The sequence below is a fragment of the Rana temporaria genome, chromosome 7 (assembly GCF_905171775.1).
Source record: "Rana temporaria chromosome 7, aRanTem1.1, whole genome shotgun sequence".
NCBI lineage: Eukaryota > Metazoa > Chordata > Amphibia > Anura > Ranidae > Rana > Rana temporaria.
The window spans coordinates 146,741,647-146,761,047 of NC_053495.1; the positions used below are offsets into that span (position 1 = coordinate 146,741,647).

A 19,401-nucleotide genomic window follows, 5' to 3' on the forward strand; every position below is an offset into this window, starting at 1 on the left:
TTTGACTGGACTTGCCCCCCAGACCTAAGGCTGCCAGCCCTCCCCTGAGAACGCCCCACACATGCATGAGGGCACAGCTGCGCCATACATTAGTAGACTGCAGATGGACTCCGGGCACAGGGGAGGAGGGATACATGACACCAAGGACAGGGCATGCACTGGAAGTCCCTTTCTTGATGGCGAGAGGGGGTACAAATGAACATGATGCCATCAGAGGATGGCCAAATAAAAACAGTAAAATGTGAAGAGGGGCAGTACTGTGAAGAGGAAGGAGCAGTGCTCGGGGTAATGTAAAGGAGGATAATGCTTGGGGGGGGGGGTGCTAATGTGAGGAGGGCAAAACATACTATAGTGGGGGTAAGAGGGGGGTTGCGATGAGGCGATAGTGCTGTGGGGGGGGGGGTGTAAAGGGGAGCAGATGTGAAGGGATCACAGTTCTGTTGGGGGGTGATATGAACGGGTAAAGGACAGTACTGTGTGTGGGGGGAGGGGGTGATAGGAGGAGGGAACAGTTCTGTTGGGGGGTGATGTGAAGGGGGCAGAGGACAGTACTGTGGGGGAAGGATGTGAAGGATCGGAGGACAGTACTGTGAGGTGGGGGTGAAGATTTGAAGGGGGGGTTGAGGACTGCTGTGAATAAAGGGTGTGTGTGATGTAAAGGGGGTCAGTACACTATTGTAAAAGGGAACCTGATGTGAAGTGGGGGACTGATGTGTGGGGAGAACGGAGGACACTGAATTAAAGGATTGCGATATAGAAAGAAAGGGCTGAAAAAAAAAAATTGGTTCGGACCTCTGGAGGAAGAAAATATTCCTGTCTGGACCTCCGTGAATTTGAATTCAATACCCTTGGTGTATACAGTTATAAATACTTGGTGGTGCCTCTCCAGGCTGAGGTGTAGGACCCCATTGGCACACAGAATAGTAGGGATGCCAGCGTAAGAAAACCTCATCCAATGAACATTTCAACTTGGAACCACCACTCAGCATAACCAATCCTAGTATAGATGTGTGCGTATAAAACATGTGAAAGCTCCGTCAATGCCGCTCCTAAGGCCATGCCTTTTGACATGTTTAGCCCCACCCACCAGGGCTTAATCATAGGGGGCAGTTAATAAGTTGTGGTAGGTGGGGGTGAAACATGGCCCAAGGAGTGGCATTGATTGAGGCTTTCACATGTTTTATATGCACATATCTACACTAGGATTGGCCATGCTGTGAGACGGTTCCAAGTTAAGTGTATACAGTTAGGCCCCTTTCACAATGGGGCGGGAGGCGCGGTCGCGGTATAGCGCCGCTACACCGTCGGAAATGCCGCGGATTCGGCCGCTAGCGGAATTAACCCCCGCTAGTGGCCGATAAAGGGTTAATACCACACGCAATGTGCCTCTGCAGAGGCGCATTGCGGGCGGTATTACTGCGGTATCCCATTGTTTTAAAATGGGAAGGAGCAGTGAAGGGGCGGTATACACACCGCTCCTCTCACCGCTCCAAAGATGCTGCTTGCAGGAGATTTTATTCTCTCCTGCCAGCACATCGCCTCAGTGTGAAAGCCCTCGGGCTTTCACATTGAGAAGGCTGGGCAGGAGTTTTTCAGGCGGTATTTAGGCGCCATTTTTAGCGCTGTACCACCTGAAAAACTCCTCGGTGTGAAAGGGGCCTTATTGTATAAAAGACCCTATTCCTGCACAATCCAATCTTTTGGCTGAAATGCCAGAACAGCCTGATCTTTTGGTTTTAAAATAACAAAAACTTCACAACCCAATAGTCAATTTAGATTCTTGGGCCTGCTTTGTGAAGGCATCGAGAGATCCATTAAAATCTAACATGCAAATTCTGGCAAGGGAAATAAAATGATCAGTTTCTTACTACCCAGAATGCCACCGTCTTGCTGGTAACCCTGAAGCACCAGACACAATGATGTATTACAACTGTATCTGTCGCATAAAACTGTGACAGTTTGATTCATTTTAAAATAATAACATTGCCTACTTTGGCATATCAATTGAGCAGATATTCTCACATTACTGGAGCGAAACAAAATCCGCCGAGGAACGTAGATTTTTTCCCCGTTTCAAACATTGCAAATAACAATTAAAATCACGCTGCTTTTTCAGATGTTAATTAACTAACTTGATCGATGGGCGGTTATATCATTTTTTTATTTATTTCTTCTTCAGATAAGTATGGGCTTAGGATTTGTACATATAAAAAGAGACGTATTAGTAAACCACCACGTTTTAAAGGCTGATTACAAAGATAATGCAGCACTGTAACACAAGCCTTTTTCATGTTGTACCTTCTGCTGATTACACTGGGAGCTCAAGGAGAGCTTTGATAACAATCTGATTGGATGATGTGTTCACAGTCAAGTGATCAGAAGTCTCAGGAGCCAGTATGTTCCTGGGTACGAGGATTTATTTTTATAGACTTCACATAAGACAGTAAACTAGGTTAGGCTTGCAGGGGAAAGAAGGCAATTATGAACTTTCATAGAGCAATATTGTGACATGGGAGCTGCATCGGGCTGAAGCCCAACACACATATATATGTATATAAAAATAGCATTTTTCAACAGTTTAAAGATAATTGCTACGGAAACCCAAATCATTCCAAACAGAAGAAAAAATAAATCACATTTAGGAGGATTCATAGTGCTTCTTCGACATGCTTTAGAATTCTGACGTGCCTCCATGCAACAAATGTTGGTGTCAATAACATATTCATGAACTTGTTATAAACAACAGATACATGAATCTGGGGAATGCACCAAGTGTGGAGGAACACTGAGACCACAATGACCATACTAAGTGCAGCTATGCTTCCCCCTGCCGCTGCAACTATCACACCAACAATACAGCAGAAGGGAGTTTTATATCTGGGTGGGTGGAGCCAGGGGCGTAACTAGAAATCACAGGGCCCCATAGCAAAATGTTGTATGGGGCCCCCCCTCCAAAAAAAATGAACTAATGCCATCGAACAACAGCTCAGGTCAGGTAATCAACACTCACCCCAGTGCAGCGGGCTCCTCCGGTCATCCTCATCCCCCTCCACTTCATTGGTGCAGTCAGTGGCAGATTTCAGACTTGCCCGATCGCTCCTCCGCTGCCCTGATCTGAACTCTCCTGAGTCCCGCTTCAGCGCCGAGCGGGGATCTCAGTGTTGTGATGTGGCGGCGGCTGCGGGATTGGAAACTCCCGCCTTCTGGAGCCGGCGACGCGTATGATGGACATCATATGTTCTGCAGGCTCCAGAAGGCGGGACCTGTGACTCGGCAGATCAGATCGCTTCCTGCTCGCCGGCGTTCGGGGCTAAATAGTGTATGGTGCCCTTTTTGAGACTCGGGGCTTTTCGGGGGCACATTCGGGGCTCCAGCCCCCCTAGCCCGGGCCTAACAACGCCTCTGCTCGGGACACGGCCGGGCTCGCGGGGCTGGGAGCCGGATTACATTCTTCATCCTCACCAGTGTTGCCAACCCCCTGAAGTGAAATTTACTGGCAAGGATGCCAAAATTTACGAACGACACCAATTTTTTACTGGCACTGCAAAAAACTACCTAAAATTACTGTTTTCAGTGCTAAACAGTGCAAGTAAAATGTTTGAACTATAAACATGTAGCTAGTACTATTAGCAATGTGTTTAAGTTAAACAAAAGTCAAAAAACATATTTCTCCATTTATATGAAGGTCAGGTCACTATAACCCTACCAGCACTGGGTTCCCCCCTTACATCAGAGTCTGCAGGATTCCCCCTTACAGTAAAAGGGAACTCTTATGTAAAGGGGAACGCTGCAGATCATGATCTAAGGGGGAACTCTGATGTGGGGGGAGGGGCGCTGGTGACCAGAGACCACCTTATATCAGAGTCCACTGCATTCCCTTTACATCAAAGTTCCCACTTACATCAGGGTCTGCAGGAACATTCTTCTGGTGACCACCTATGTAAGGAACATTATTCGCACAGACCACCAATGTAAGGAGCATTCTTTCTGCTGACCACCTATGTAAGGAACATTATTCGCACAGATCACCAATGCAAGGAACATTCTTTCTGGTGACCACTAATGCAAGGGACATTATTTCTGCTGACAACCAATGCAAGGAATATTCTTTCTGGTGACCACCAATGCAAGGAACATTCTTTCTGGTGACCACCAATGCAAGGAACATTCTTTCTGGTGACCACCAACGTAAGGAACATTATTCGCACAGACCACCAATGTAAGGAGCATTCTTTCTGCTGACCACCAATGTAAGGAACATTATTCGCACAGACCACCAATGTAAGGAACATTCTTTCTGGTGACCACCAATGCAAAGAACATTCTTTCTGGTGACCACCAACGTAAGGAACATTATTCGCACAGACCACCAATGCAAGGGACAATTTTTTCTGGTGACCACCAATGTAAGGAACATTCTTTCTGGGGACCACCAATGTAGGGAACATTATTCGCACAGACCACCAATGTAAGAAACATTCTTTCTGGGGACCACCAATGTAGGGAACATTCTTTCTGCTGACCACTAATGTAAGGGACATTCTTCCCACTGATGGTTCTTTTTGTCGAAGTGTACAGATATATCAGTGTTGTATACAAGGAATAGCTCTCAATATACAGATATCAGTGTCAGGGAAAACACTCAGTGTATAGATGTCAGTTATACATAGGGAATAGCACTTAGTGCTATTTCTTATGTGTTACACTGACATCTATACACTGAGTGTTTTCCCTGACACTGATATCTGTATATTGAGAGCTATTCCTTGTATACAACACTGATATATCTGTACACTTCGACACTCAGTGTACAGATATCCGTGTGTCAGGTAATAGCTCCTGGTAGATGGGCACTGGGGAAGAAGGAACACTTAGCCTGGCTGATGATCACAGACATGCTGTGATTACACACTGACCTGCTGCCGCACACAAGACTCCACTGTGTCTTCCCTCTCCAGCCTCCAGCTCTCTCACTGGCTTTCCCCCGCGGCATGGATGTATACTGTGGCCCCGCCCCTCTGCTGAATTCCCTAGGAGGATAGGTGGCCAGAGCGCCTGTCATTGCAATAATCCTCATGGCTCCATGATCGCTCTGTAATCCTGGCCAGCACCTAGTTCTCTCATACAGCCTCATCATCTGCAGGCAGGGTTGACATCACTCACTACCTCTGCGGTGCACAAACGTTCCTAATTTTGCATAATAAACTGTGGGCACATCCAGGGGCAGACTGAGCAGCTCATGGGGCCTCCCTGACTCAGGGGTCCTCGGTTTCTGCCCGACTGATCAGTCCGCCCCTGTACCGGACTGTTCGTAGACAAAAAAAAAAAATTAACAAAAAAAAAAAAACGGACGGTTAGCAACACAGATCCTCACCGGGCCCCTCTCGGCTGCGTGCCCCATAGTGCCTGCGTGGGTCGCTATGGCGGTAGTTCCGCCACTGGGTGGAGCCTAATGGGGATTCACAGGCACTATTTCCCCACCAGATCGGATCTCCTTGTGATGGACAGCAGGCAGTGAGCATCCTTAGCCAATAGACAGCCTGCGACTTGCTAAATAATCCACCCACTGCCTGCTGTCAGTCACAAAGAGATAGTGGACCCGAGCGTGGTCTAGTGTCTCAGCTTCCTCTTCAGGCTTCACCCACTGCAGCGACACTCGTTGCTAGGAGGCTGTGAAGCCAACAGCGCCCTTAACTACGAGTGACAGAAGGAACAGAAGAACATGCCTCCGATACACTGTGTAAAGGCAGGGCTCGACAAATCCCGGTCGCCATGGCGACTAGAAAAAGCGTCCTGGCGACTTGGCTTGGAAGGTGGGCAAAAAAAATAAAATAAATAAAATGCTGCGGGCTAGGTTGTTTTAGGTGAGGCCACGGCCGCTCGATCGCGGGGGCACGTGATGTCCGGTAATTGAGTCCGCGGCTTTGCGGCCTTGTGAAGCCCCCAGCTCTTCCTTGTGTGAGCTGGCGACATCTGGTGGTGGCCGTTGGTAGCCATTCTAATGTCATTTTTCACTATTTTCACTGCCATCTTCTTCCCTCTAATTAGAACCCCCAAACATTATATATATTTTTTATCCTAACACCCTAGAGAATAAAATGGCGATCGTTGCAATACTTTCTGTCACGCCGTATTTGCGCAGCGGTCTTACAAGCACACTTTTTTTAATTAAAAAATAAGACAACAGTAAAGTTATCCCCATTTTTTTTTAATATTATGAAAGATAATGTTACGCCGAGTAAATTCATACCCAACATGTCACGCTTCAAAATTGCGTCCGCTCGTGGAATGCCGACAAACTTTTACCCTTTAAAATCTTCATAGGCGACATTTAAAAAAATCTACAGGTTGCATGTTTTGAGTTACATAGGAGGTCTAGGGCTAGAATTATTGCTCTCGCTCTACCAATTGCAGCGTTACCTCACATGTGTGGTTTGAACACCGTTTACATATGCGGGCGCTGCTCACGTATGTGTTCGCTTCTGCGCGCAAGCTCGTCGGGACGGGGTGCGTTTTCTGGCTCCTAACTTTTTTAGCTGGCTCCTAGATTCCAAGCAAATTCGTCAAACCCTGGTGTAAGGAGCAGGCACTCTTGCTTATCTCTGTATGCTAACTTGGAGTTGGTCTTGACTACCTCCACTTTTGTTATCTACGAACTGGAGGTAATTATTTAAAAACGGAGATCGTAATTTGCCGTATGCGGCAGTAAATTTACTGAAACAGCCATATTGAATGCTCCTGGTATTATAAAAAAAAAGACATTTTTTAGAATTGTGTTTCAGGTAGAGCATCAATGATGTGGAAATTGTACCGGAGCTGTGAAATTTTACATTCAAGATTGTGGAAGGGTAGATTCACCCCGTCCCCTGTAATGGAGAGCTTGTACCCATTGTATTTCTCGAAAGGACAGGCACTCACACCTGGATGCTCTTCCTTCTACTACTTATTTGCATCTGCTTCTTCCAAGTAACAATCTGCCACAGTGCTTTGAATCCATTAAACCGGCTATAGATGGAACAATTTTCTTTCCTACAACCACAGGTTGCAGTTGAGAAAATAGCTTGATTGTCCCATCAACAGTCAGTGTTGATAGGGGAATCGTATTTTGGTCCGAATTTCGGTGATTTTCACTTTTGTTTAAACGATAACGAATGTGCAGAATCCAAAATAAAAAATGCTTTATTTTCGTTCCGTTGTGACAACAGTTCGATATAAATAGAAGATTCGACATGACGCCGACAATAGCGATCTGTTTCTATCGAACCTGTGGTAGAATGTGCCCAACCTAATCATATTATTCCAAAATTATTCGACATAGAGAGAAAAGATTCGACATTATAGAGACATGAAGATTCGACGAAGCAGCTAAAAACATACGATCGCCACGAGCGGACATTTATGGTCAAATGCTCTGCCCATAGGCTATAAAATAATTCTAAATGTTGGTTGACTGGTAATAATTATATTTATTTATGAATTATTATTACAAGTTATACAACATTAGAATTCTACTATAGCATGTGGGCGGAGCATTCGACTGGAAATGTACGGTTGCGGCGTCGTACAGGTGCTTCGTCAAATCTTCTTAGAACATTCAACAGACACCATAAGCCTTCAATTGACAGATTCAACCTAAATGAATTCAAGATTTTTGAACAAATTAATTTTTTAACGAAACTAAATAAATAAAAACGAATTTCGGGAGTAACTAAATACATTTATTAAAACGAAATTCCGAAAACAAAATATTTCAGTGTGCACGTCTAGATTACAGCTGCTCTTCAAAAGGAGAAGTGGATTTGGGTAAAACAGCATTAGGGGACATTTATAAAAAAAAAACAAGTTAAAAAAATAGGATTTTATGCTCACCGTAAAATCTCTTTCTCTGAGTTCATGGACGGACACAGCCTTAATCTAGACATAGTGGGACGTCCCAAAGCAGTGTCAAAAAAACGAGGGGTGGGAACAGCAAAAAAATAAACTTCACCCCAAAACAAACAGAGCTCCTCCACTGAGGAGTTGCAACTCTAAACAGTCACCTACAAAACTTTGCGGCCGAAAGAAGCATCCGAAGATGCACTCACATCAATCTTATAGAATTTGGTGAAAGTGTGGGCGGACGACCAAGTCGCTGCCTTACACACCTGGGAAACAGACGCTTGATGTCGGAAAGCCTAGGAGGAACCTATTGCCCTGGTCGAATGCACCGTGATAGGAAAGGGGGGCGCCCGACCCCTTATGGCGTAAGCCTGAATTACTGTCCGTCAGATCCACCTAGAGATGGTGGCCGATGAGACTGCTAGGCCCTTCTTGGGAGCAGCCATCGAAACAAACAGTGAGTCTGACCTCCGGAACAAAGCAGTGGCAGCCAAGTATACTCTCAGAGCTCGGACAACGTCCAAGGAATGCAACGCTGTCTCCCTAGGGTGCGACGGGTTAGGACACAAGGATGAAAGTACAATGCCCTCATTGAGATGGAAGGCCGAGACGACCTTAGGTAGAAAAGATGGCTGCAGACCAAGTAGGTAGGGAGCCCTACAAGATAAGGCCAGCTCAGAAACTCGTCTAATTGACGTGACCGCCACAAAGAAAACCACCTTCTGAGAAAGTGTCAATACGGGAATCTCCATAATTTCTTCAAACGGTGCCTTCTGAAGCACAGAGAGAACCAGGTTTAGGTCCCACGGGGGTAGTGGCGGACGGACCGGAGGGGCCACATGCCGAACCCCCTATACAAAAGTTCTCACTAGAGAGTGAGTCGCCAGGGGTTGCTGAAAGAAAACAGCCAGGGCAGATATCTGCCCCTTAACCGTGCTTAAAGCAAGTTTTTGGTCCACCCCGCGCTGTAAGAATAGCAGTACCCTGGGCAAAAAAAAGTCAGTGGATTCCACCTCATCTCTTCGCAAAGCGCTAAGTAAGCTCTCCAGGTGCGATAGCAAATCCTCCTAGAGGATAACTTCCTAGCCCTTATCATGGTAGAAATTACAGAATCTGATAGGCCCTGGTCTCTTAGTACCTGACTTTCAATAGCCATGCTCTTAAAGCCAGCGACTGTAAAGTAGGATGCAGTATGGGACCTTGTGACAGCAGGTCCTCTCTCCGTGGTAGACGCCAAGGGGCGTCTGCTACTAGCCGCACTAGATCGGCGTACCAAAGACGCCGAGGCCGAACCGGAGCAATTAAGATCATAGGAATCCCCTCTGCCTCCACTCTGCGATGCAGAAGAGACAGGAGCTTTAGAGGAGGGAAGGCATAGATTAGCCGATACTGACTTCACGGCGCCACTAACGCATCTGTGGAGTCCGCCCATGGGTCTTTCGACCTGGCCACAAACCTTAATATCTTCCGATTGAGCAGAGACGCCAGGAGATCTACGTCTGGCGTGCCCCATCTTTTGCAAAAGAGGCTGAAACACCTCAGGTTCCTGTACTGGGACAGGGATAACCACCCCGCGTTCCAGCAGGTCTTGAACTGCCCCATTTAGGGCTTCCCGACGAGCCGGTTGTAGCTGGAGGTTGGAGGGAAAGAATCTGTTTGGTGGGGAAGATAGGAACTCTATCTTGTATCCTGATGAATTCACGAAGACGTCCCCCCACCCGAGGAATGGGTGGGGGCGCACCTTCATGCGGACGTGGTCTTGTTATTGGGTTTGCGAAACCAGGGACGTCTCTGTTCCTGCGCAGGCGCCTTATTGGCCTGTGGTTTTCTACCCGCAGCGCTGGGCGGGCAAAAAAAAAAACGCTTGGGTGCGGTAAAGGGCCCTTGTCGACGTGGCTCCTTCCACCTATAGGTTTGTGGGAGCAAGGTGCTCTTACCTCCTGTGGCATCCTTAATAATGTCATCCAGGCAAGCTCCAAAGAGTCTGTCGCCCGTAAAGGGTAGGTCCATTAGGGCCTTCTTGGAAGCTTGGTCCGCCGACCAATTCTTTAGCCAAAGTAGACGGCGTAACAACACAGCCTGAGCAGAAGCTCTGGCCAGCAGAGGAATAGTGTCCAAGGCTGATTCAGACACAAATTTTAGGCCCTGTACCAGTTGTCCCGCTAGGGCTACCTCGTGGGTGGAAGCATCATGCGCTTCTAACCCATTGAGCAGCATCTTTGCCCACTCCGTGAGTGTCTGGGACACCAGCGCCCCAACTATGGTTGGGCATACCGCCGAACCTACTACAGCGTAAAGGTTGTGAGATATCGACTCTGCCTTCTTGTCCGCCGGGTCCTTGAAGGCAGGAGCCCCCTCCACCGGAAGGGTGGTTAGCTTGTTTAGTCTGGACACAGGAGGGTCCACTATGGGGGGCGAGGTCCATTTCTTCAAGAAACTTTCCTCTAGTGGGTAACGTACCGCCAGGTTTGGTTTATAGGCACAAAAAAGTTTTTTGTGGTCTGTCCTATTCCTTGTATAACATCTTGTCTAAATAAGACACACAAGGGAACACCTTAGCAGTGCGGGTCGCCTTAGGGGACCGGCGCTTCTGTTGCTTCTACAAACCCCTCTATCTTTAGGGTATCTCACACTGCAGTGATAAGGTCACTCACCAGAGCGTTCTCGCGAGCTTACCTGGGTCCAGAGACTTCCTCACTGTCTGGCCGCCACTGTCTGGCTTAGGCTACAAAAAAATGGCCGCCGAGCGGGACACTAGAGGCCGTTTAAGCGCCCTACCTGGGGCGCACCGCGCAGGCCGCTGAGCGGCCGGGAGACGCGGTACAGGCCCCTAGGGCGTCGAGTGAGCAAAACCTCCACAGCGCTACAAGAAAATGGCCGCCGTAGTAACATATAGACCCTAGAAGTATGGCCGCCGAATCAAGTAGAGCCAATACAGTGCGGATAAAGGAAAATGGCCACCAAGTATACAAACAATCCAGCATGTGGTCACAGGAAAAATGGTCGCCAGACACACAGCAGCAGAATCTCTTATGCAGCTCTCTACATTAAAAGAGGGAAGCAGCAGCTGACAGTATGGACACAAGTAATAAATATCTATGCACTTTATACATTTATATTGGTTCTCAGGTGGAGCTCCCCAGGGGAACCCCCATCTCAGCAGTTTAGGGAGGAGGGAAGGGGAAGGAGGGGAAAAGGGAAATATAGAGCCCTTTACTCACCTCTCCAGGAATGCCCAGCTCTGTCTTCTTGCCGGAGCAAGGTAGTAGCTACTTACCCACCTGTGGTTTTATGCTGGAAGCATCCTGTACAGTGCATCTTCTGCATGGTAACGGAGATGACTGTCGGCCAGGCTACTGAGACTCGGCCCTGTAGACCGGTCCTTATGCAAGCCCTGGAGCGTATAGGTCACCGGCCACCCGTAGAGCGATGGGCATGTCGTGGATGACCCGAAACTGGGAAGAATACAAGGATCTAGGATCCAGCCCGTCGCCCAGTCTGCAGTTGATCGAAGATCGCAGGAAAAAAAAAAATCCATATCTTTGAACTAACAGTCCTCAAGCCATGGGCCTGAAGGGAGCCATGTCTTCTCCTAAAACTAGGCAGAAAAAAAACTGATCTGCGAGATGCAGAGAGAGGGGTTATACCCAGAGGGCCCACCCCCTGGGCGGGGCTGTGGGGTGTGTATGATAAGTTAACCTTTTATATAAGTTTCTGCCTAGTCACTCCTAAAGGAAGGCCAATACCCACAAATGTCAAGATTAAGGCTGTGTCCGTCCATGAACGAAAGATAATTTTTTTTTAAACCCCTATGACCTTCTACCAGTCCTCAGCGATCTGACATCTGTTTGTAACAAAGCTTTGTTAGTAGTGAGCACTTGAACCAATATGAACCTGATAGCTGGATGTTAGGTAGACTGCTTTTCGACATTAAGTAAATGCACTCCAGCAACACCATTCTCCATCCCTCCTCCAAACATACATTTGCAAGCTTGCCAAAAAAAGGCAATAAACTGATATCAGCCATCCTTTACAAAGAGAAGAGTACAAAATAAAATTACACACACACACTTACACGGTATCTGCTCCTTTGTGCAAGGAGGAACAGGATGAGCACTGGCAGAGCCCTACAAAATGACCTCCAGCAGGCCACTGGTGTGAATGTCTCTCACCAAACAATCAGAAACAGACTTCATGGGGGTGGACTGAGGGCCCGACGTCCTCTATGCTCACTGCCGGACACCATGGAGCTTGATTGGCATTTTCCATTGAACACCAGATCTGGCGGGTCAGCCACTGGTGCCCCATGCTTTTCACAGATGAGAGCAGGTTCACCCTGAGCATATGTGATAGACGTGAAATGGTCTGGAGAACCCGCGGAGAACTACATTCAGCATGACCAGCTTGTTGGTGGGTCAGTGATGGTCTGGGACGCACAGACCTCTACAGGCTACACAATGGCACCCTGACTGCCATTAGGTATCGGGATGAAATCCATGGACCCATTGTCAGACCCTACGCTGGTGCAGTGGGTCCTGGGTTCCTCCTGGTGCACGACAATGCCCGGCCTCATGTGGCGAGAGCATGCAGCCAGTTTCTGGAGGTTGAAGAAATTGATACCATTGAATGGCCCCCACGCTCACCTGACCTAAATCCAAAAGAACACCTCTGGGACATTATGTTTTGGTCCATCCGGTGCCGCCAGGTTGCACCTCAGTCTGTTCAGGAGCTCAGTGATGCTCTGGTCCAGATCTGGGAGGAAATACCCCAGGACACCATCCGTCGTCTCATTAGGAGCATGACCTGATGTTGTCAGGCATGCATACAAGCACTTGGGGGCCATACAAACTACTGAGGACCATTTTGAGTTGTTGCAATGAAATTTCAGCAAAATGGACTAGCTTGCTGCATAATTTTTTCACTTTGATTTTTGGGGTCTTTGAATTCAGCCCTCTGTAGGTGGATAATTTTCATCTCCATCCAATGATGTGTCATCCTTTCATTCCTAACACATTACCCAGTCCATATCAGTCTAGATATCCAGCATGAGATTTTTGCCCGTTGAGATCTGATATGTTTTCAAAGTGTTCCTTTAATTTTTTTGAGCAGTGTGTGTGTGTGTGTGTGTGTATATATAAATATATTTTATCATCTCACTGGATGTCACCATATGCCCCTGTTACAAGTACCTCTTGGATAAATCATAATTCAACTTGCATATACAATATCTTTAGAACAAATAGGAAAAACTAAGAAAAACACATTTCCATCATCTCGATCAGAATGTAATCTCACCTGGTCTTGAAGAGACATTACGGGGTTATTTTTAGTTGTGTTGATGTGAAGTACATGGTATTTATTTTTCCCACACAGGTCATACGCAATATTTGTGAAGGAAGTGCTGGCAGTCTTAGGAACTCTGTTGTAAATAATCAAAATGTCATCATCCTCATCAGGAACAATTTCTTGCCGGGAGCCATCCATGGAGTGGCGCTGCTCAATTTCTCGTACTTCATGGCGAGCGATTGCCCTTTCTGAAAAACAATGGAAAGCATTCGTGAAAAGGCAAAACTGGAACTTACATAATTTTTACTAGATGGAACAAGATCAATGTACACAATGCAAGAGTTCCCTAAATTTCACCTAAATGTATAAAGATTCAGTACAATTAAAACAAAACAGAAGTTTTCAGGCTTCCATTTTGATGACAAATTTAAGGATGCACACACTTAAAACATACCTGCCCTTCAGTCTTACGCTCCTAAAAAAATATGCTATATTTCCAAGTATGGGTAGCACGTGACTTGCTCTCCGTTCATGGGAACGCACACGTTTCTTGGTAATTGGACACCTAGCCAGCGGCTCTATCACATAGGAGTAGGGAAAGACTCTGATCCAGAGAGCTTGACACAGGGGCAGGCATGGGAAAGAAAGGTCAATGTAGGTTGCTGGTGGGAACAAAAATCGGTGGGTTTGCCCAGCATGAAAAGTACAATGGTTACGTAAATGTACCCATATATTTTTGCTTTGGAACAATGTTGTCCAAAGTATGTATGCGTGTATGTATGGCAGGAAAATTTCATACATCTACAAAACCCCATTGATCCTTATAGGAAACCTGCTCAAAAGGAATACACATTACCATATATCTCAGGAGGAACAAAAGTGACAGGAAAAATACTATATTGGATGATGTATCTCCCTCAGATCAGTTGGCCTTCTTGAAATGTTACAAATCTAATTCACAACCACAATAGCCACAGGACGAAAATGGCAACAGGTGCTACAAAAGCCTGGCGGCAGAGAGAAATATATATAAGTGACCAACTATCCTCACAGTAAGTGCCGGTTCACAACACCGCAACTTGGGATCTGACTTGTGTCGCCCCAAGTCGTGCGACATGAGAAATTCAATTGAAGTGAATGAGAGCCTTCTTAATGTACACTACTGTCGCTCCGACTTCAGAAAAGGTTCCTGTACTACTTCAAGGTGACTTCTAGGCAACTTGTACCCATAGATTTCAATGGAAGTCGCCTCCAAAGTCGGATCACATCTTAACTGAAGCAACTTTACAGGAAAAGAAAATAGTTTACTCAGGCAAACCCCTCCCTCCCACAGAGCTGATTATTCTGTGATTGGCCAAAGTCGCCTGTCCTGGAGGCAACTTTAAGTCTCTTTGTAAGTTGCTCAAAGTCGCGCTGTATATCGGGTTGCCCCTGTGTGAACCAGCACTAAGGAAAAACATGATTAACGTTGGACTGGATGCCAACTTCACTTTACGTTATTATTCCTCCAACAGTTCATGTTCAGACAAGAATGGTAACGGGATTGCACAATATACACCAATAACACAACAATGCTGCCCGTTCACAAGAAGTAAACAAAGCTATTACCACTTCTCTGTATACAGTGCCTTTATTATTAGGAATATGCCCTCCAAGGACCGAATGCCACACGTTGTGAACCGAAATACAATCCACCTGAGAGGCGTTTAGTATAATCTGCGGCACTCAACACTCAGTCCCAGTGGATGGAACCAATGTCTCAAGACTATGACAGAATACAATGCCTTTCCAGAATGTTTTTTACTTTGGGATAGACAAATCTTGTGAGCATTTTAAACAATACGGCTCTAAACTTGTGCAAGCTTTAATTGTGGGGGGAGATTTCAAACTCCAATTCTAAGTGGATTTATAAGTAAAATTCATATTTCATCTGCGTCCACAGGGCACAAAAGCGCGAGTCCATCAGGTTAATATTTTTAGTTAAAAAGAACCCTCCTCCTTGCCATCAATGGAAATTGCTGGCCCTAAGCCATTTCATGTGATCTAACCACTTCCTTACCGTAGGACATCATATGACGTTCTGGACTTTAGAGGGGCATATCTGACTGATGCTTGCAGCTACAGAGCTAGAGCAATAATTCTAGCACTAGACCTCCTCTGTAACTCTAAACTGGTAACCTGTAAAAAAAATTAAAGCGTTGCCTATCGAGATTTAAGTAGAGAAGATTGGCGCCATTCCACGAGTGTGCGCAATTTTAAAGCGTGACAAGTTGGGTATCCATTTACTCAGCGCAACATCATCTTTCACATTATACATTTTACATTGTTATTTTTTAATTCATGAAACCGTTTTTTTTCTAAATTATTGCGCAAATACAGAGCGAGATACAAAATGGCAATGACCGCAACTTTATTCCCTAGGGTATCTGCTAAAAAAAAAACATATATAATGTTTAGGGGTTCTGAGTAATTTTCTAGCAAAAAAAATACTTAAAAGCGGGAGTTCACCCATTTATAAAAAAAATGTTTTTCTCCCCTTAGCTTCCTGCTCGTTCGGTCTAGGGGAATCGGCTATTTGTATGAAAATATGAGCAGTACTTACCCGTTTTCGAGCTGCATCTTCTTCCTTCGCTTCCGGGTATGGGTCTTCGGGAGCGGGCGTTCCTTCTTGATTGACAGCCTTCCGAGAGGCTTCCGACGGTCGCATCCATCGCGTCACTCGTAGCCGAAAGAAGCCGAACGTCGGTGCGGCTCTATACTGCGCCTGCGCACCGACGTTCGGCTTCTTTCGGAAAATCGTGACGCGATGGATGCGACCGTCGGAAGCCTCTCGGAAGACTGTCAATCAAGAAGGAACGCCCATTCCCGAAGCCCATACCCGGAAGCGACGGAGAGGATGCATCTCGTAAACGGGTAAGTACTGCACATATTTTAAAATAAATAGCCGATTCCCCTAGTAAAAACGAGCAGGAATCTAAGGGGGAAAAGTGCCCTCTAAGGGTGAACCCCCGCTTTAATACTTATATGAATTTTTACATGAAGGAGAGAAGTGCCAGAATAGGCCCAGTATGGAAGTGGCTAAAGTGGGCTCTCAAAACTACAACTTGCTACAAGATTTTATTTGGCCCACAGCTAGGGTCAGTGGCATATCCTCAATGCGCACAGGCTAAGAATTCAGTTCGGTAGAGGCCATTTATCGTCTCCACGTGTCCCCTGAAATCACCCTGCCCCCTTTATAATTGACCCTTCCCCCCCACGATGCTGCCATCCCCATAGTTGGTTGCTAGGACCCTTGATGTCCTAACAACCAATGATATGCGTGCCCCAAAAATCCCAGGACAGCAGAACCGTCTCTGTTCAGATCAGCACTGCCTACTGCTCTGTTCCTACAGATACTTTGTTGGCCTTACGTTGGCTAGAGGGACTCTGGGACCCTGATGTAAGGGGCACTCTAATGGGGACCCTGATGTCCCATTCATTCATTTTTTTTTTTAAGCCTAAGAATATTTGTAAAATATACGAAGTGGCCATTGCACTTAAAAGGTCACCTAGATCACTTAAGACTTTGGCAACCAGAAGCATTGTGGGTATATGATTTTCCTTTGACGAACTGATGTAAAATAAAGTCAGATCTGCATACAGTGGTTGCATACTTGTACTGGGTCAATGGCTCAAACTTGGAGAGTAAGGAAGAGAGCGGGCAACAGAGTCAGTCAACTAGCATTTTAGAAGGACATCAGAAAATGCAGCCTACGCGTTTCGCTCAGAAAAGATTTAATTTAACAAATTTTTCTCTTGATCTCTGTTTTGACCAACAGGACCCATTGTTGTATGCAAGCACTTAATTATACATTATGTATGGCAGTCCAAGAGTAAAAAGGCACAGGAGATAGGTCTGTCCTATGTAAGAATACTGCTGATCTAAAGCTCTTGTTTTTTTCATCCATCAGCCTTTGCTAAAATTGAACTTTGCAGTAAAAAAAAAATCTGAGAGATTTGAGAACTTCAATAGCAAAGAGTTTCCAACATGGTTCAAGTGACTGCGTTCAATGCTTACTAGATGCTTGTTTTACAACTCCATACATAGGTCCAGTTATCCAGAGTAATTCATTATCTGGTTCTACGGCTTCTGAAAACTGACCAAATATGGTAAATTATTAAAATTTCGAACATTTCTGAAAAAAACTGCCTTGTTAAAGTTAAATGTAGCCTCAAACCACAATACAAGTGCAGAACAATAGGAAGAATGCAAATACTCATTCCACAGGACTGTGCTGTACACCCTGTAGTCTGGCCACAAGCTATATTTGTGGAAGCGGAACAATTTATTTTCCAAGTAAGAAAGAAGATGGAACTTTTGTGTTTTACAATAAAGATTTTTTTTAACCACTTATGCCCCGGAAAAGGTTTTACCCCCTTCGTGACCAGACTATTTTTGCAATACGGCACTGCGTTACTTTAAACGGACAATATCGTAGTCATACATCGTTGGACCCAAACAAAATATATGTACTTTCCCCCCAGAAATAGAGCTTTTTTTTGGTGGTATTTGATCACCTCTATGGGTTTTATTTTTGCACTATTAACAAAAAAAAAAGCAACAATTTTGATTAAAAAATATATTATTTACTGTCTGCTATAATAGACAATAAAAAAATAAATAAAATAAAAATTATAATCAATTTTTTTTTATCAATTTAGGCCAATATGTATTCTGCTGCATATTTCTGGTTAAAAAAAAAAAAACTCAGTAAATGTACATTAATTGGTTTGCGCAAAAGTTATAACATCTACAAATGATGGGATATTTTTATGGAATTTTTATTTATTGATTTTTTTTTACTAGTAATGACGGCAATTAGCAATTTTTAGTGGGACTGTGACATTGTAGCAGAAAAACCTGACACTGCTAAAAATATGCACGGTACCAATGACACTAGCAAGGAAGGGGTTAGCACAAGGGGCTATCAAAAGGTTACGCGTGTCCCTAGGGGGTGTTACTCACTGCTTAGTGCAAACACAGTAAAGTAAAAAATAATATGTTGAAAAGGCAGCACTTGTTAATATTCAAATTCAAGGTACTTCCAGTAGTAGCCCAGTTAAATGGCGCAGATTTCATGGGTTGTCTCTGTGTTGGGATGTGAATACCTTTCTTTTATAAATAAAGGGTGTAGTGTTAAAAACACACTATGAAGTCCCTTTGTTTTACAAGCTGAAAATGCTCTGGTGTGAATGACTTATGTAGCAATTGTATATGTTTTATATCATTTTTTCTTTTTTTCCCTACAAAAGGGGAGTTACCCTTTTAACTCTAATGCCGCGTAACGGTCGTTTTATGCGATGTAAAAAAACGACGTTTTCTGTGAAGTAAAAAACGACGTTTTTGAAACTTCAATTTTCAAAAACGATGTTGCCTACACACCATCGTTTTTTCACAATGCTCTAGCAAAGCGAGGTTACGTTCACCACGTTTTTCCATTGAAGCTTGCTTCATAACTAGCTTCTGGGCATGCGCGGGTGTAAAAACGTAGTTTGAAACGTCGTTTTTTGCTACACACGGTCAATTTCTGTGAAGTAAAAAACGACGTTTTGAAAAACGACACATAAAATTGAAGCATGCTTCAATTTTTTTTTGTCGTTTTTTACAAGACATAAAGCGACGTTTTCCCCCACACACGGTCAATGAAATTGACGTTTTTAAAAACGTTGTTTTTTTACATCGCATAAAACGACCGTCTGTACGCGGCATAAGGGTAACTAGTTAAACGAGTTAAAAGGGTAACTTCACTTTTGTAGGGAAAAAAAAAAAGGAAAAAAGAAATATATATAAAAAACATATACAATTGCTACACAAGTCATGTTGTAACTGAATGTTATAAAAATGTACTCTTTATCTTTGACTGTAATTTTCTGTAAAATTCAATGCAATATGGCAACTAGGAGACACGCTTCTGTACACAGTTGGCGTATGTATGGAATGCCCCAGTATAGCGTGTGCGATTGGCTCATTGATTTTCCCAGAACTGAAGTCAGATTTTAGGCATCCTCTGCAACAATGTCATTATTGGTGAGATACTCCCAAAGCCTTAATCATTTCTAGAGGACGCATTGTCCTTTTTGTTCAACCTATAAAAATGAAAAAAAAATAAAAAAATACACAATCCTATACCCACAGCTGATCAAGAGGAAGACAAAAAACGCCAGCAAAGCATGATTCAATTTGCTTCAACCGGGAAA

The 19,401-nt window shown here is 44.8% G+C and overlaps 1 protein-coding gene across 1 annotated transcript in view; it reads right to left on the bottom strand.

The window, feature by feature from the left end:
- Window positions 1-19,401, bottom strand: part of HS2ST1 (heparan sulfate 2-O-sulfotransferase 1) — a 252,431-nt gene that overhangs the window by 74,359 nt on the left and 158,671 nt on the right. Inside the window, exon 2 of the mRNA XM_040360084.1 lies at window positions 13,174-13,412. Coding sequence (XP_040216018.1) covers window positions 13,174-13,412 — 239 coding nt within the window. The remainder of the gene's footprint in view (window positions 1-13,173; window positions 13,413-19,401) is intronic.